At 42.9% G+C, this 17,765-nt stretch overlaps 1 protein-coding gene across 2 annotated transcripts in view; it reads left to right on the top strand.

Moving 5' to 3' along the window:
* Positions 1-17,765, top strand: part of SYNE2 (spectrin repeat containing nuclear envelope protein 2) — a 294,996-nt gene that overhangs the window by 73,926 nt on the left and 203,305 nt on the right. For both annotated transcript variants that reach the window (XM_078383714.1, XM_078383713.1), the window contains exons 11-20: positions 868-999; positions 2,021-2,185; positions 5,031-5,143; positions 6,921-7,077; positions 10,188-10,284; positions 12,199-12,386; positions 13,307-13,471; positions 13,781-13,924; positions 15,672-15,845; positions 16,675-16,809. In XM_078383714.1, the coding sequence (XP_078239840.1) occupies positions 868-999; positions 2,021-2,185; positions 5,031-5,143; positions 6,921-7,077; positions 10,188-10,284; positions 12,199-12,386; positions 13,307-13,471; positions 13,781-13,924; positions 15,672-15,845; positions 16,675-16,809 (1,470 nt within the window). The remainder of the gene's footprint in view (positions 1-867; positions 1,000-2,020; positions 2,186-5,030; positions 5,144-6,920; positions 7,078-10,187; positions 10,285-12,198; positions 12,387-13,306; positions 13,472-13,780; positions 13,925-15,671; positions 15,846-16,674; positions 16,810-17,765) is intronic.

The raw sequence follows: 17,765 nt of genomic DNA, 5'->3' as shown, positions 1-17,765 counted from the left end.
CCTGCCCTGGGACCCGCCTTTCCTCACTGGGAGGGGAAAAGTGCTCCACTCCCTTCCAAAGGAAGAAATAGACTCAAAGAATCAGAACAATTGAGCTAGAAGGGGCCTAGAAGGCCATCCAGTCCAACCCACTGCTCAAGGCAGGAAGCAAAATCAAAGTGGATCTGACAGAGGGCTGTCCAATTTTCTTTTGAATGCCTCCAACGTTGGAGTGCTCAAGTGGGATTGCTGCTCTGGGAAACCTCAGAAGAGGTTTCCTGAAACGAGAAGTGGAATTTCCCATCCCTTAGAATTTTGTGATAGGGGATGGGTTGAATCGACAACTGGAGCTTAGCCACAGCTGTCCTCCATGGAAAAATAGATGTCGTAGTCCCACTTGTGTGAGAGTTGGCAGATAGGAAAGCAAATATATGAACTGTTCAGAGATGTTCTGTCACTACCTGTCCAGGTTATGAAAAGGTTATCTTCTTGTTTTCTGAGCTCATCGTTGAGAAATAAACAACTGTCAACACCTTTCATAGCTGGTTGGATAGCTCAGTGGTTTAGATATGCGGCTGTGGAGACAGAGTTAAGGAGTTTGATTTCTCACTGGGGCCTCCTGCAAAGGAGAGCCAGCCTATGTATCCTTGGGCAAGCTGCAGAGTCCCAGGAGTGCCCCCAGAAGAAGGGAAGGGTCAACCACTTCTTAGCAATCTCTGCCCGGAAAACCATGAAAAGGGTCTCCATCAGTCAGAACTGATTTAGCAACACATGATTATTATTAACACCTTCCACTCCTTGGCCTCATCCTCTTTTAACAAGCTAATGCCTCTCCATACCAATCTCTGACAGTGAACCTTTGTGCCTTTTTAACATTTTAATCCTTAGGAGATGCTGTCCTTTATGGAAAGATTTAATGAAGAGGAGAAGGCGTTCTGGCCTGTTCTGACAAGAAAAGTGACAGAGCTGAATGAAGATCACCTCAGGATGAGAGAAGCGTGGGGCAGCCTCACCTCTCAGGTCACTGGGGAGCTTCAAGGGATTTGCAATGTAGATTGTTGACAGTCGCTTCCTGTTTGTGTTGGGTGGCCTGCAGTCATGGGAATGCATCTTCTTGACCCCGAAACGTGGTAGAGAGATGTTGTCATTAGAACAGAGTAATCTCAGACACTGGCTCAGGATATGTCCCGGCTGGTGTTATAAGTCAGTCCTTTGCACCTTTCCAAGGAGATCACACCTCATACCATCCTCTTTGGCTGGTTTGCCCCTTTTCCTATGAACTTTATGCTGGCATGCCAACATATATCAGAAGTTTGGGTCCCATCCTTTTACTTTGGCCTTGCCCAGCCACTGGAAGGTGGCACCCATGAAACTGAATTTAGTCCTCACAGCGAAAGAGCTTCCCAGCCTTGTATTACAGCATGCAGTCCGTTCTACACTACAGGTGTAGAACAAAGATGAGCTCTTGGTTGATTACAATGGTGCCTCGCTTGACGATGTTAATTCATTCCAGTGAAATCGCTGTAGAGCGAAAACATTGTCAAACGAAAGAAAAAAACCCATTGAAACGCATTGAAAACCGTTCAATGTGTTCCAATGGGCTGAATACATGCTTGTCCAGCGAAGAATCTCCATACGGCGGCCATTTTTGGTGCCTGTAAAGTGAGGAATCCATCCTAGAAAACAGCAGGGGGCCATTTTCTTCAGCCAGTGGCCATTTTGAAACCCGACGATCAGCTGTTTGCTGATCGTCGTAAAGCGAAAATCAGTTCCTGAAGCAGGGAACCGATCATCGATAAACGAAAAAAATCCATTTAAACCCCAAAAGCGATCGCAAAAACCTAATTGTACAGCAATTTCCTTGTCAAGCGAGGCAATTGTTAAGCGAGGCACGACTGTATAGGGTGGCTTGAGTAGGTCAGCAAGTCTTCCCAGTTTCCAATTTAATTGTAGCAACTGGTGGTGGGGCATGGGGGAAGCTTGTACGCAAGGAGCAAATGTGAACCCATGTGAACTGTGCCTCTAAATCTTGTCTTTTTAGATCAGTCAATGGAAAGCTAAGCTGGACCGCTTGTTGCCTCCCCCTCTGGATGCCATGGAATCCTGGCTTCAAGAGATGGAACACGAGCTGGCAGGGGATCTACCAGATTCACAAGATCACAGCAAAGCAATGGCTATCTTGGAAGGGAAAATGACATCTGTCCAGGTTGGTTAGTGAAATGCAACATACATTTGAATTAGAACTTGTGAAAGTTACCTTTTGGGACTGTTAATTTCCAGAATGCTTCCACTACAGTATATGTTTTTAGGAGTTGTAGTTCAAAACGTAATTTTTCCAAGCTGTCCTTTCAATACACAGATATTGCTCTATTTCTCTCCTTCCATCTCTTTTTCCTTGCACTTAACACCAGTACTCTGAAATAAGCAAGGGCTGAGATGGCTTTTTATGGCTCTGCAGAGCATTCTGTTTTTATTTATATCAGAGTGTTGCACAATTTTAAATTATGGCTGTATATGAAATACAGTGGTGCCTCGCATAGCGAGGTTAATCCGTTCCGGATTAACCTTCGCTATGCTGAAGCATCGTTGAACGGGGCAGGGATTTCAATTGGAACGCATTAAACATGGTTTAATGCGTTCCAAATGAGCCAAATACTCACCGTTCAACGAAGCTTTGTAATGGCCGGCAGCCATTTTCGCACCCTCGCCTCGCTTAACGAGGGCGCGAAAACGCTGCGCGTGGCCATTTTGGGCCATTTCCGGGCTTCCGGCGGCCATTTTGGCCGCCGAACAGCTGATCGTCGGGGCTTCGTTTTGCGAAGATCGGTAAGCGAAACGCTTACTGGTCTTCGCAAAGCGAATTGTGCCCCATAAGAAAAACGTTAAGCGATCGCATTAGCGATCCGAAAAAACGGATCGCTATGCGATTTCGTCGTTATGTGGTGCACTCGTTAAGCGAGGCACCACTGTATAGGTAAAATTAAAAACAAATTAAAGTGTTAATATAATTAGACTATTTTTTACCAGAAGCAGGCTGCTTCAATAGTGTCATCTCAACCATATGCTAGATCTTCTTTTGTACATGGCATGGGGCGTCAACTGTATGCATGTAAGTGCTGCATTGATTGAATTTCTCCACAGTCCCAGACAATGTGTCCTATATCCAAACCCCCGTTTTACTAGATTATTCTTTGATCTTCCTATTATGTCTCGGAGTTTGTTAAGTGACTTCCAGATGTTCCAGCTAGAATCTTCTCCTTCTGGGGCAAGACTCCAGCTGGACAACTTAATAAATCATCCAGATGCTGGACAATCCAGAAGCCACTGCAGATAAAGTGATGTTTGTTATGGTGTGGAATCTTCTTACTGCTGTGAAGCTCATACTTGACCATGGATTATTCATTTTTAAATGTTTTATTTTGATGTATAAAAAATAAGACAAAGATTAACGATAGCACAACGGTAGAAATAGTATACAAAACAGTACAGCAGAATTTCCGCACAATGTTCTAAAATGAGCAGCTAAACTTGGAATTATTTCAAACAGGATGGCATCTGTTCCAAGTAATGGTTTTGCTGCAAACATTTTTTTCTTCCAGTGTATGCAGTATGCTTTCATGTTGCATAGAAATGACCATAAAAAAAAACCCATTGACTTTGATGGACCTGGATGGGAAACCGCAGCTTGTTAAGTTCCAGTTCCCGAGAGCTTCAGATGTTACTTTTTTTAAAAACCGTAGCCGGCTGTGCTGGCTGGTGGTTTTCTTGTTTTTGTTTTGGAGGTTTGAGTCCAAAATGTAAATGTTTCCAATAGCTGGCTTGTAAGAAAAATGCAGAGCCTTCTTTGGGTATTGAAACAATTAATAGAATAGCTGTACGTTTTGTACGAGAGAATTGGAATCCAAAAAAACTTATCCAAACCTTGGCAAGCACTAAGGTTTCTTTTGGGCAAAGACTCCTGGTTACTGCATATTATTTGCTTTCAAATTGCTGTAATTGCCATCAGCGGGTCCTGTGAATGAATTAATAATCTCCAACAAGATTCTACCATTAACTGTTTATCTTGAATCTTGCAAACTAAAAGCCATGGCTTCATTTACTGAGTCAATCCATCTCGTGTCCAGAGTTCCTTTTTTTTTACTTCCACTTTGCCTAGCATTACAGTCTTTTCCAGGGAGTCTCAACATATTGCACCCAAAGTACGTAGGACAATATGACAGTTTCCGCATCGACTTCAAAGTTCTAATGCTCACTTATAAGGCCCTAAACGGTTTGGGACCTTGATACTTGGCGGAACGCCTGCTCCCACCAAGATCTACCCGGACCACCCGCGCAAGCCAGGAGGTGCGGCTGAGGAGCCTGACGCCGAGGGAGGCCCGGTGGGAAAAGACGCGAAATCGGGCCTTCTCGGCGGTGGCTCCTTGCCTTTGGAACAATCTCCCTTGTGAGATTCGCGCGGCCCCTATGCTGGGTACATTTAAAACGCAAGTAAAAACATGGCTGTACATCCAGGCCTTCCCTCCTGCCAGTATGTAATCTGATTAGACCTAATTTTCTTCCTTTTTTCTATCTATCATTTATTATCTTTGCTATATTGTCAGTTTTGCCAGTATATGATGTTTATGGACTTTATTTTAATTGTATATCCTTTGCTGTTAGCTGCCCAGAGTGGTATGATATACCAGATGGGCGGGATATAAATCAAATAAGTAAGTAAGTAAGTAAGTAAGTAAGTAAGTAAGTAAGTAAGTAAGTAAGTAAGTAAGTCATTTTTGCTTCTAGTTGAGAGTTCAGGTTTTATAGCCAAGCCCTTAGGGTCATAGCAGATGATGTCCGGTCCTCCAGATATCTCAGAACTACAAGCCTCATGAGCTGTCAGTGCCTGTGGCTGATAGGAAGCGGAATCCAGCAACACCTGAATTGCCATGGATTTCCCAGCTCTGCCTTGCAGAGACAGTTCACTGCTATCTTTTGGAAAGGAATTTGCAGTAATACACAGCTGATCCACACACACAAAGGAAAGATGTGAATTGTGTTCTTTCTTCTCTTAGAGCTCCATGGAATGTTTCGAACAGCACTTGGAGACCCTGAATTCCTTGGAGAGCAGAGATAAGGCAGGCATGCCGCTGGTGCCTCCTCAAAAGCTGGAAGAAATGAGGAGGAGGTATGTAGCTGTCAGATTCCTCCTTTGATGGAGCTCAGAAGCTACCGTTCAGTGGGAGATAAATGGTTGCTTTTACCAAATTTGGCATTTTTTAAAGAAGAAACAGACATCTGTGCAAACATATTAGGCAAAGTCCAAAGAAATAAAACAAAGCTAGCTAGTCTTTAAGGTGCCATATGGTTTTGTGTTGCTTTTGTTTTGTTTCTTTGGACTTTGTCAAATTTGGTAGTTTTGTGGCTGGAAAGCATTTGGGATGATGCTGCTCTGGAGGAAAGCTCACCATCCTTCCCCGACCCCCCCCCCTCTCCTCCCGATGTGGTAGGTTACAACTCCCATGTAGCTGAACACATCTGGAGGGTAGGTGTGGGAAGGCTGACAAAAGTATTTCAGTCACTGATTTTATTTTTTTTATTTTAAAATTTTTGCTGGGGTCTGATAGCTCTTACAAAAAACGCTTTCTCAAGGAGCAAACTGATGAAACTATGGGCAGACTGTTCCATGAAATCCTGGCTTAGGGGCTTCCTGAAAACATCTAGTTAGCTGCAGTGAGAAATAAGGTGCTGGACCATATAAGCTATTATTCCGATTCGTAAAATCATAGAATAGTTAAGTTGGAATGGGCCTATAAGGCCATCATGTCCAACCCCCTGCTCAATGCGGGAATACAAATCAAAGGATATCTGCCAGGTGGTTGTCTAAGTTTCTCTTGAATGTCTCCATCGTTGGAGCATCCACTAATTACTGAAGTTAATTAGTTCCACTGTCGTACTGCTCTAACAGTAAGGAAGTTTTTCCTGATATTCAACCGAAATCTGGCTTGGAGCAAGTTCCACTTGTGTTATTTGTACCTTTCACCTTTGATGGTTTCTGGCTCTTCTTTTATTTTTACTTTTCTGTCTCCTGGATAAGAACGTAAGAAACTGCCTGATGTTAAGCTGGGTCATTGTTTCAATCTACCTCCATATTGTTTATTCTGATTGATTGATTGTCTACCCTGCTGTGCTGCTTGGGATCAGAGCTGGTAATGTTTTTTTGGACTATAACTCCCAAAATAATCCAGCGTGGCTGGATGAGAGATCGCAGGGAACTATCAACCAAAAGAGAAATTCTACCAAGTTCAGCATGTCTGTAATTGGTGATACCAAGAATTCTACCTGCAGCTTGTAGCTTGAATATTAGGAAAAATGCCTTTACTGTTAAAGCAGTACAACAATGGAAACAATTACCACTGAAGGTGGTGAGTGCTCCAGGCATTCAAGACAAAACTAGACAACCATCTGCTTTGATCTGGACTGCTGAAATGAGCAGGGTTAGAACTCTATGGCCTTACAGGTCCCTTCCAACTAAATGTTTCTGTCCAATTTCTCTGTGTAAATTTCGTCCTTCCGTCCTCCAGTTCACCTTTGTTTATGTCCAAGCCCCCCCCCCCGAATCTACTTCTTTTGCTTTTCTTTGACCACTGTAATATTACAGTACTGCTATCTGCTCTTGCTTAAACATGGCTGCTTATTGGTTTGCCAGATAAGACACAGAACAGCTTAATTAGCACATAAGAAGTCACCCTTTCTACTGGGTTAGATATGGAGAACTTTCAGGGATGGGACTACAAGTTCTATTGAGCCTAGCCAAGAAAACCAGTGGGGAGATATCAAAAATATCTGGGATGTGTGTGTGTATGTGTGTCACCATGTACCCTCCCTCCCGCCTGTGGTGTACAGTTCGGAGGGTCCTACCCATCAGCTTTGTCTCATGTTCTGGCTGCTCCATCTCTTTCCAGGCTCAGCAACATTCGGCTTGCAGATTTCAATGTCCTTGTGGAGTACTACCACCTGTTCTGCACGGCTGTTTTGGAGGAGCTGACATCCAGGCTGAATATCTGGCAGATCAAGCTTGGGACGAAGGAGGCTGTGAAATCTCTACTGTCGGATTGGCATGTAAGCATTATGGTTTCTCCCAGCTAGCTATATGGGACCATGGCTAAGAGAGGGACTCAGGCCTTCGTCTCCTACTCAGATCTTGCATCTAACACATACCCGTTCGGTGGCCTTAAGAAGGGGCTTCCTCTCAGCCTCATCCCCCCAATTTGTAATGGGGGTATAATAATGGGCAGGGTATACTGGCATGGTATGATCAGTAGAGCCTGGGAAACTTACTCTCTTTCAGAATACAGCTACCATCATTTCCTACCTCATATGGCACCATGGTAGCTTGGGGATTATGGCAGTGGTGGTCCTGAAAAGCAGGTTTTTCAAGGTCTGATGAATAGTAAAAATAAATAAATAAATAAATAAATAAATAAATAAATAAATAAATAAATAAATAAATAAATAAATAAATAAATGCATGCATGCATGCATGCATGCATGCATGCATGCATGCATGCATGCATGCATACATACATACATACATACATACATACATACATACATACATACATACATACATACATACATACATACATACATACATACATACATACATACATACATACAGACCTGGCTGCTGAGCATTCTTGTGCCCAATTTTTTTTCAGTATCAGCTGCGGCTGCCACAGTTATTACTGAATTAAGCAGCTTTCAGAGTAGATCAGACAGCCAGCAGATGTCACTGTAAAACAGCAGATAATAAATACAAGGATAGGGGGAACCACCCAGTAATTTTCCTCTCTCCCCTCAGGATTTCCACATTTTAAGTTCTAGTCCTTAGCAGCAGTCATATGCCCTGAATCCTTTCCAAAAGGAAGGGAGAAGGGAAGATTTTTTTAAAAAAATTGTTTCATATTGTCCATAAAGTCTTGCAAAGTTTTTAATAATCTCATCTGAGATCAAGTATTCAATACATTTTAAACCCTTCAAAAACTTACATACTGTATCGACGGGGCTAGATCTTAGGTTTCTGCTTCCATGAACGTCATCCCAGTGGATATACTTGTCGTTCATTCTTCTCCCCTTCTTTTTCAACAAATTCCTTCTTTTTATCTTTCAAATTTGCATGCTTCCAGATGGACACAGTGCTCAAGTGTTGAAAGATACTACATGGCTTTACTTAGTGGAGTGGAAGAAAGAAATAACAGAATCGATGGAAGAATAGAGAAGGTTTAGGAGCAGGAAATGATGCAACACCCCCACCTCACCCTGGCATTTTGCAAATGAGGCAGTGCTGTTGAGGAATTCAAAGTCCCGCCTGGAAACATGCCTTCAGTGGTAGTTTCCGGTCAGGAATGTTTGTTGATGGATGCCTTGTGAACTTGAAAAGCTTGCACCTGAAAAAAAAGGGCTCCATGTCATGAAGGCCAATGCCAAATAAAAGTGCTAGTCTTTTAAGGTGCCACAGGACTCTCTATTGTTCTTGAGGAGCTTATTGAAAAGTCGAACTTGGGTGGTAAGTTGGACATGGATAGAGTGTTGCTGGATTGTCCAAACTCTATCCAAGTGTTCTGTTTCTGTTGATGCCAGTGGGATGACCACAAGGTGGACACAAGAACAGTAGCCCTCTTCTACTCTTGTTTGGTGCAGCTGGTGTTCAGATCCATCATGGTGGGCAAACCACCACGAAAGGCAGGTTATTGATCAGCAAAAATCCTCCCCTGTGGTGTACAGTATTGCTGCTGGGTTGAAGAGGTCTCACAGTTTTATGTGTGTGTGTGTGTGTGTGTGTGTGTGTGTGTGTGTGTGTGTGTGTGTGTGTGTGTGTGTGTGTGTGTGTGTATGTATGTATGTATGTGTGTATGTATGTATGTATTATGTATGTATGTACATTACAGATAACTAGAACATCTAAACCTGCACAATAAACCAACAAACATCAGCAGTAGTATAAAACCAAATACAACATAATAAGACATAATAAAACACATATAGTATTTAAACATTTAAATTGGCCATACAGTGGTGCCTCACACAACGATGTTAATTGGTTCCAAAAAAATCAACGTTGTGTGAAACATCGTTCTGTGAAACACCATTTCTCATAGGAATGCATTGAAAACCGGTTAATCCAATTGGAACGGATTGCCATCGTTCAGTGAAAATCCCCATAGGAAACATCGTTGAGTGAAACAATGTTTCCTATATTGGAATGTATTGAAGCCGACTCAATACATTTCAATGCCTTTGCGAAGTCCTTTTTCGCTCCTGTAAAAGTGTCTTACAATGTTTGGACGCTGTTTTAAATGACTGCAATGGTTAGTCCACCTCCTGAAACCTGATTTTGGTGTTGTTCTGACACTTCGTTAATTTATGATGATTTTTTGTTTTTTCCATTGGAAACCATTAGACAGACCATCCAATGGTTTCCAATGGAAAAAACAAAAAATCATCATAAATTAACGAAGTGTCAGAACAACACCAAAATCAGTTTGCATAGGTTTCAGGAGGTGGACTAACCATTGCAATCATTTAAAACAGCATCCAAACATTGTAAGACACTTTTACAGGAGCGAAAAGGGAGATCGTTGTGTGAAAATCCCCCATAGGAAACATCGCTGTGTGAGGCAGCAAATTTAACAGAAAAAGGCATCGTTGTGTGAATTCATCGTTGTGTGAGGCACTTGTTATGCGAGGCACCACTGTATTATAATCTTGATGGTTCTTTCACTGGGTTCCATTGATGGATTGGAAGAAAAGGCCTGTAGAAAGAGCCAGGTTTTTAAAGCTTCTTAAACGTTGATGGGGGTGGGCAAATTGCTGAAGGGAGTTGATTCCAAAGTCAAAAAGCAACCACCGAGAAGGGTTGGTTCCTAGTTTATTTGTTTATTCTCCCTCTGGGACTCTTATCTGGGTCAGCATGACTGGTATGCAGGAGGGCTGTAGCTCAGAGGTAGAGCATATGCTTTTCATCCTGTGAGTCATATACATCTCTCCCTATACAGGTGGGAAACACCTTAAACTGAAACCCCAAGGAGTTGCTGCTATGTTATGTTTTGCACCTGCTTCCTAGTAGATCTGTTTTGATTTGTTTTGTAAATTCCACACTGAATTTTCTTCAGATTTCTGTACCGGTAAATATTGTAAAACCTTCTCTCTCTTTTTTGACATGTTGGCAGGATTTTATAGAAGAAAAAAGATTTCTTAGTCAGCTAGAAACTGCATTGAACATATGTGAGAAAAAGAAGAATAAAATTGTCAGCACTTCTGATTTGGGTAAGTAGTTGATCATAAGCGTAACAATACTTTTATTTCATGCTGTCATTGTTCCCCTGATTACGGCCCTAATTGTTACTGTAGTGACAAACTCCAGTCAAGTCTGTGTCGTTTTCAGACAACGCAGGAAGGCTCACAGGACTGAATTCTCTTCTCTCCTAGCTCACCCCAAGAAATTTCGTGGATCAAGGAGAAATTCTCCTTAGCTTGCTAGTTTTTTGGGGGTGGAAAATCAGGAAGAGAAGGCCTTCAGCTGAGCTCCAACCTGCAGACTGAAAAGGTGCCATCCATTGGCGAGTTTGTGTTCCATCCATGAATGCCACTTATGCAGCTGAAACCACACTACCTAAACACTGCAAGGGCACATCAGTAGGTTTGAAAAATCCCACTTTGCAGAAGAATGAAACAGCTTAATGGGGAATCCTTCAAAGTATTCCCCTGGCCTCACCTCTGCCAGTTCTTTAGTGGTTCTCTGTCAAGCCGCTATAGGGAGATACGGCCCTTCAGGTAGCCTGGACCCAAGCTGTACTGTATAGGGCTTTATAGGTAATGACCAGCACTTTGAACTGGGCTCGGAAACGGACTGGTAGCCGGTGCAGTTCTTGTAACAGGTGCGTTATATGCTCCCTGCAGCTGACCCCAGTCAGTCGTCTGGCTGCAGAGTTTTGCACCCGCTGAAGTTTCTGAACCATCTTCAAATGCAGCCCCACGTAGAGTGCATTACAGTAATCCAAACAGGATGTAACTAAGGCACATGTCACTGTGGCCAGATCCGACATCTCAAGGAACGGGCACAGCTGGCGCACCAGCTTTAGCTGTGCCAATGCAATCCTGGCCAGCGCTGAGACCTGGGCATCCAAGCTTAGGGATGAATTCAGGAGTACACCCAAGCTGCAGACTTGAGTTTTCAGGGGGAGTGTAACCCCATTCAGCACAGGTAGTATCCCTATTCCGTCATCTCCCTTCCGAATAACCAAGATCACCTCTGTCTTGTCTGGATTAGTTTGTTTGCCCTCATCCAACCCATTACTGATGCCAGGCACTGGTTTAGAGTCAAGACAGCTTCCCTGTACTTAGGTGGAAAGGAGAGATAGAGTTGGGTGTCATCCGCATAGTGGTGACACCAAACCCCAAAACTCTGGACAACCTCTCCCAATGGTTTCATGTAGATGTTGAAAAGCATGGGTGACCAAGCAGAACCCTGAGGAACGCCACAGGCCAATGGCCGGGGCGTTGAGCAGGAGTCACCCAGCACCACCTTCTGAGTTCTCCCCTCCAGGAAGAAACTGGAGCCACTGTCAAACAGTGCCTCTGAACCCCATCCCAGAGAGGCGGCCCAGATAAGTTGGTCTCAGCATGGACATTGATGCCCCCCAGTACTATCAGCCTAGAGGACTCCAATATCATCTCCAGTACCAACTCAGTCAGCTCAGGAAGGAAGACTTTTGAGTGGCAGGGTGGACGGTACACCAACAGAATCCCTATTCTGTTCTGGGTGCCCACCTTACTTATACACCCCCGAGCCCAGAAAACTGGGGACAAGGCACCTGGTGAAGGAGATGGAATCATGATAGACTACTGCAGTTCCACCTCCTTGCCCCCCAGGTCTTGCCTGCTGTTGCACAGAAAACCCAGGTGGGCAAAGCTGGGAGAGATTTAACTCCCCAAGCTTCATCCGGCCAGGTCTCTGTAATACAGGCCATCTCAGCATGCTCCTTCCTCCAGGATCAGGTTTTCCCTTTTACTGACCTGGCATTCAGCATCCAGAATTTTTAACCCAGGGTGATTATTGCCCCGGCTATCCAGGCTTTCTGAATTGAGAGGCTAGGATCCTGTTCCCTCCCTCTCTCCTACAAGGATTCTTTTGTCTCCTCTTCACATATCTCATAATAATAACATTATCTAATATTCTAGGAGTTAATCCCGAGGATGCAAACAAACTGTTTAAGGTGGTAGAATCTCAGGTTTCCAGGTGCAAAGAGTACATTTACAATGTGAATGAAACCCTGCGGAAAAATCTGTCAGCCTGGACCACCTACACCGAGAAGTATGTCTTGTTAAAGGCATGGCTGGATGAGATGCGAAAGGAACATCCTAAAAAGGTAAATTTGCATTTCAACTCCTTTGTTAAAACCCTTTTCCCACAATTTATTTGTAGGCTGCAAAGGTGTTATACCAAAGACAGGTTTTTTTTTAATTAGACTGCTAAAATAGGACAGAAAGGCACCAGCTTTTCACTCCTACAGGAGTCTTCATTTGAAGAAGAAATATAGAAATTCAAAAAAAAAAATCCGAAAAGATTTATGTACAGTGGTGCCCCGCTTAACGCTTACCCTGCTTGACGACGAATCCGCTTCACGATGAGGTTTTTGCAATCGCAAAACGATGTTTGAATGGGTTTTTTTTGCTTTGCGAGGATTGATTCCCTGCTTTGGGAACCGATTCTTCACATTACGACGATGAAAAACAGCTGATCGTTGGGTTTCAAAATGGCCACCAGGTGTACAAAATGGCTCCCCGCTTTGTTTAGGAAGGCTTTTTCGCAAGACAGGGAGCAGAAAATGTCCGCCTTATGGAGGATCTTCGCTTGACGGTGAGTTATTCAGCCCATTGGAATGCATTGAACGTGTTTTCAATGCATTTCAGTGGGATTTTTTATTTCACTTGATGAGGATATCGCTTAACAGCGATTTTGCTGGAACAGATTATCCTCGTCAAGCGAGGCACCGCTGTATTTCTGGGAAGTTCCAAAATGGGGGCTGTGTCATATAAACAAGGGTATGCCTAATAACCATCCTAAAAAAATTTGAAGGAAGAAGGATAAGGGGAAGACCAAACGTGAGATGGATTGACTCCATAAATAAAGCTGCAACTTTGAGTTGACGAGAGCTGAGAAGTGCGTTGAGGACAGGGCGTTCTAGGCGACTCATTCATAGGGTCTCCATAGGTTGGAGATGATTTGATGGCATGTAACGAGAACAACAAATAATAACTGTAAGCGTATTCTACTCTGGCCCCACAGCTCTCCACAGCTGCACTAGCAGCCTGGAACTCTCGGCACGGCTCTTTAAATGAAGCGGGAAACTTTTTGATTGAATCCAGCACTGAGGAAGTTGGGGCCACCATTTCTGGAGAACTGAAAAAGCTGAACAGAAAATGGGCGAAGCTCATAAAGAAGACACAGTTTGTGAGTCGTCACAGATACGTTACCCTCCTCCTTTGTTTCTTTGGGTGGACTCCCACACATCTCATGAGGTGCAAAAAGTGTGTCATCACAGCGACTTTTCACAGAAAATAGTTGTGGCCCTCTTCTGCTGATGTACACCCTGTCATTGGAGAGAAATCTGTGATCTCTTTTAAGGCCTCGATCCGTAGAATCAGATTTTTAGAGGAACTCTAGGGGGGCCTCTCACAAATAAATAAACAAGAACACAAGAGTTCCCTGAGCAGAGTGAGCAACAGGAAGTTGATAACACAGGTTATTTGGTATTTCTAGGAGATGAGGATGCATAGAAAGCAAGAGGAGGAAATGAACGTGGCAACAGAGGACAACAGAGATGTGGACTCTCCTACAAAAGCCAAACCGGCCACACTCGGTCATCTGGTGAATGTCCCAGAAGAGCCTCTTGAGACTCCAGTGGTAAAGAATTTGCTTATTTTATAGGCGTTCCACCACGTGAGCTCTTTCAGTGTGTCAGATCTGGGTCCCTCCCCTTTGCATTTTAACGTCTCAGTGCTTCAGATGCCTGTATGTGTAAAGACTGTGCATGGAGGGAAGGGGAAGAGTGGTGTCATGCTCTTCCCTTGAGCAGGCCAGCCTTGCCTCTGGTCTCAGCAGACTTATTTCCATGGGACATATACCGTGTGGTTGCTAACATTCACCGCTCTTGAGTCATGATGCCTTACACCCCATCTGATAGACTTCTAAATTAGCAGTTGCTAGGGGCCAGGGGTGGAAAAGGGTTACTGTGCTGGACCTGTGATGGTCTGGCCTCTCAGGAAGCACCTGACTGGCCCCTGTGAGATGCAGGAGACTGGACTGGATAAGAGATCAGTTTTTTTGGCTGTAGCTATTGAGTGGGCTTCCCATGACATTATCACACCTCGTTTGCTTCAGTTCAAGGTCAGCTGCAAACAAAATTCTTGTTTCCTTCTGATTCAGACCAATAAAGGTTCAGTAACTGGGCCAGCGCACATGGTTAATCAGTTCTGTTCACATGAAACACTTTACATACAAGGTGTATTATTCGTTCGTTCATTCAGGTTGCAATTCATTGTTTCTTCTTGGAGCCCATAGCAGCTATCGGTTTATCCAAAAAAACCCACTGTTTTCACACTTGTTAAAAAGCAGCCCTGACAATTGCTTTCTGTTTGGGCGAGAAACGGTTCACTGATGAAAAAGGGAGTCAGCTTCTTTTCCCTTGTTTGATGTCACTTTGTGAATGGGAGTGAGCACAAGAGGGCATCCTGTAGAATAGATCATCTTGACTCCTGCCGTTGGTGTTGGCAACATTCAGTCTGCTCTCTGCTATGTAAAGCTTGGCTTCCTTTTTTCCTGCTGGCAAAGTGGGCACAATATTGTGCAGCAATATCAGGCTATTTCCTGGCAATTTGGATTGTGGGTACAGAAGCACAATATCATAAAATGGAGATTTTCGAAGAATTTAATCTGTTTCTACTTCATTTTATATTTACAAACATGTTCTCAAAAGGTATATGTTTACCGTATTCTCGAAGGCTTTCACGGCTGGGATCCAGTGTTTGTAGTAGTTTTTTAAGGCTGTTTGGCCGTGTTCTTGAGATTTTGCTTCTTAACATTTCACTAGTCTCTGTGGCCAGCATCTTCAGAGGACAGGAGTTAGAACTCTGTCTGTGTTCTGGTGTAGTGTGTGGGATAGTTGAGTATTTGTAACTGTGGGATTAGTTTTTGTCCTTTTCAGGAGATTGGGTGATTGTGGTGATCAGGGTGATTGTGGTGATCAGGGTTGAACAGATGTATTCTCACAGATATTACTTTATTTTCTATACTTATCCTGATTGGGGGGGGCAATGAATGCCCCACATCAGGTGTTTGGTTATGTGCTTGAATTCTGCACCAGCAACTACATTCTGCTTGCCCTTTGTTTTATTTTGGTAGGGGTTCAACAGAAACTTTCTATAATTTTCGGAGTTTGTCTTCAATAAGAAGGAAGCAAATCTTCATTTGTCAGTTGTTTTGGGGTTGGGTTCACCTACTGCCGGAAATAAATCAGTAGAAAAATGTTGGACTTTATAGTTGAAAGCATAAGCCACTCCATCCGTTTTATCTCCGGGGGGGGGAGTTTTACTGAAAACATGTATTTTCTGACAGAAACATGTTGCTGTTTTCTTGACCTTTTGCTTCCTAGAATTTCTCAGGCAATCTTTGCAGCGATTCGCTTACACCAGAGCAAGTCCTGTGGAAACCAGCAGTCAAACAAAACTTTGAAGAGGCTCACAAAAAGCTTGAAGCATCTGTTTTAAGAGCTTTGCAACTCCTTGGCTCAGAGAACAACCCTGAGGAACCAATTTCAAAATATGAGGCAAGTTAAACCAATTGCTATGCAACTGCCATGGCCATCTCATAGAAAGAGAAAACAGAAAGGAGGGTGTCTGAAAGCTTAAAAAAGGAGTGTAAAATGTGACAAAATTCAAAAATTAGCTCTGAGAATTCATGTTAAACAGAGTTACATATCCATAATCCTACTGTAGGGCATGGAGTGATGGATATTAAAACAGACTGCTATTGAAAACACAAACTTTTTAAAGGGCCTTCTCAGATGTGGCCCCCTTCCTTTGGAATGGGCGTCCAGCCAAGCTGCGCCTGGCCCCCTCCCTCTCCCCTATCAAGAGACTTTTGACGATGATGCTCTTTACTGAAGCTTTTCAGAGCATCCCTTCATGATGACTTGCAAATTGTGTCTGCCCTCCCATCTATTATCTGATACTGACGGCTTTATTTTATCTTTATTGATTGGATTTGCTTTATTATCTTCCCTTTATTATTGTTATATTATCTCATTGTTAGCCACCTGGAGTAATGCCTCCCTCTAACTGGGTGGTATAGAAATTGAATAAATGCTTATTTTAGCCAGATGAGGGATGAGAGAGAGCAGTCAGTAACCTGGGAGCAGGCATAGAGAAGGCCATCTCTTGTGTCCCCCATCAGTCATGCCTGTGTTGGTAATGGGACCTCCTCTGATGATTGGGAAATGCTTCTTAAAAAGCTGTTCTTTCCTTATCCTTCTGTATCCCATGCCTTGCTTTTCAGTACTGCCAGCATGGTGAGGACCCTTGTAGCTTCTAGGCATTCATCAATGTTTAGGCAGGTCTTTGATTATTATTCCCTAATTTTATGCCACTTTCTTCCAGGAAGCTTTTAGCATCTTAGATACCAGCATCCTCGGTGAGTTTTTGAAAGCAGCAGAACAATTGAAAGATATTTCGTCGGCCCACGAAAAGGCAGCGGTGGAGGAAAAGAGCAGAGGTGTGCGTGACAGATGGGAGGTGAGAAAATGTACCTGCCGTACAGAGTGGCGTTTTTATCAGATAGAAGCCATTCAAGTGCTTTCTTGTTATGTGTGATTGTCGGAAGCGTATCTGAGCCAGTCTGTTTGGGAAAGCAATTAATTAAAAAAAAAATTAAAAAGAATTTTGAAATGTGAATGATTTGATCATAAAATAGTTTAAGCAATAAACAAAATAAGAAATAATAATAAAAATAAAAACAAATAACAAAAAAGGAGAACGAAATAAATTAATAACTCAAGCGTACAGTATTACTCACCACCCTTGGGATTTTTATGTCCTCATTTTAAACTGTAACCCTATTTTAATTTATATCATGTGATCCATCTCTTTCCAAAAATATATTGACTCGTGTGTCTTACGTTTACTAAATACATGTTTAGTAAATACGTTTACTAAAAAGGCATTCCAAATCTCATTAAAGCTATTTTCTTTCAATAATCTATTTCTAACTTTCAATTCACAGGATGATTTATCATTAATAGCCACATTCCACATTTCATGATACCATCCCTCATTCCCATAATATCATGCCTGAAAATACATATTTTTTTAAAATCTCAAAAACTTGCAGGGATAATTTTGCTTAGAAAAGTGTCACCAGAACAGTTTGTGAATTTGTTTTATGGCCAAAACACCATCTCCTACATTTTGCACTATACAGTTTACAGCAGTTGGATGATACTTAACCCCTGTGTTTTGATGCTGGAAAAAAAAATCTGATCTGGTGGACTGCTTAGAATTCTGGGTACATTAGAGCTAACTAGCAAAGAATTTGAGGTGGGCCAAGACTCAATGTCATTGAAGCTACCAACATGAATTTGAGCCAACTCCGGGAGGCAATGTAAGACAGGAGGGCCTGTCGTGTTCTGATCCATGGGGTCACATAGAGTTGGACACGGCTTAACAACTAAACAACAACAAGACTCAATATA

The sequence above is a fragment of the Pogona vitticeps genome, chromosome 1, assembly GCF_051106095.1.
Source record: "Pogona vitticeps strain Pit_001003342236 chromosome 1, PviZW2.1, whole genome shotgun sequence".
NCBI lineage: Eukaryota > Metazoa > Chordata > Lepidosauria > Squamata > Agamidae > Pogona > Pogona vitticeps.
This window is presented reverse-complemented; position numbering and strand designations above follow the sequence as displayed.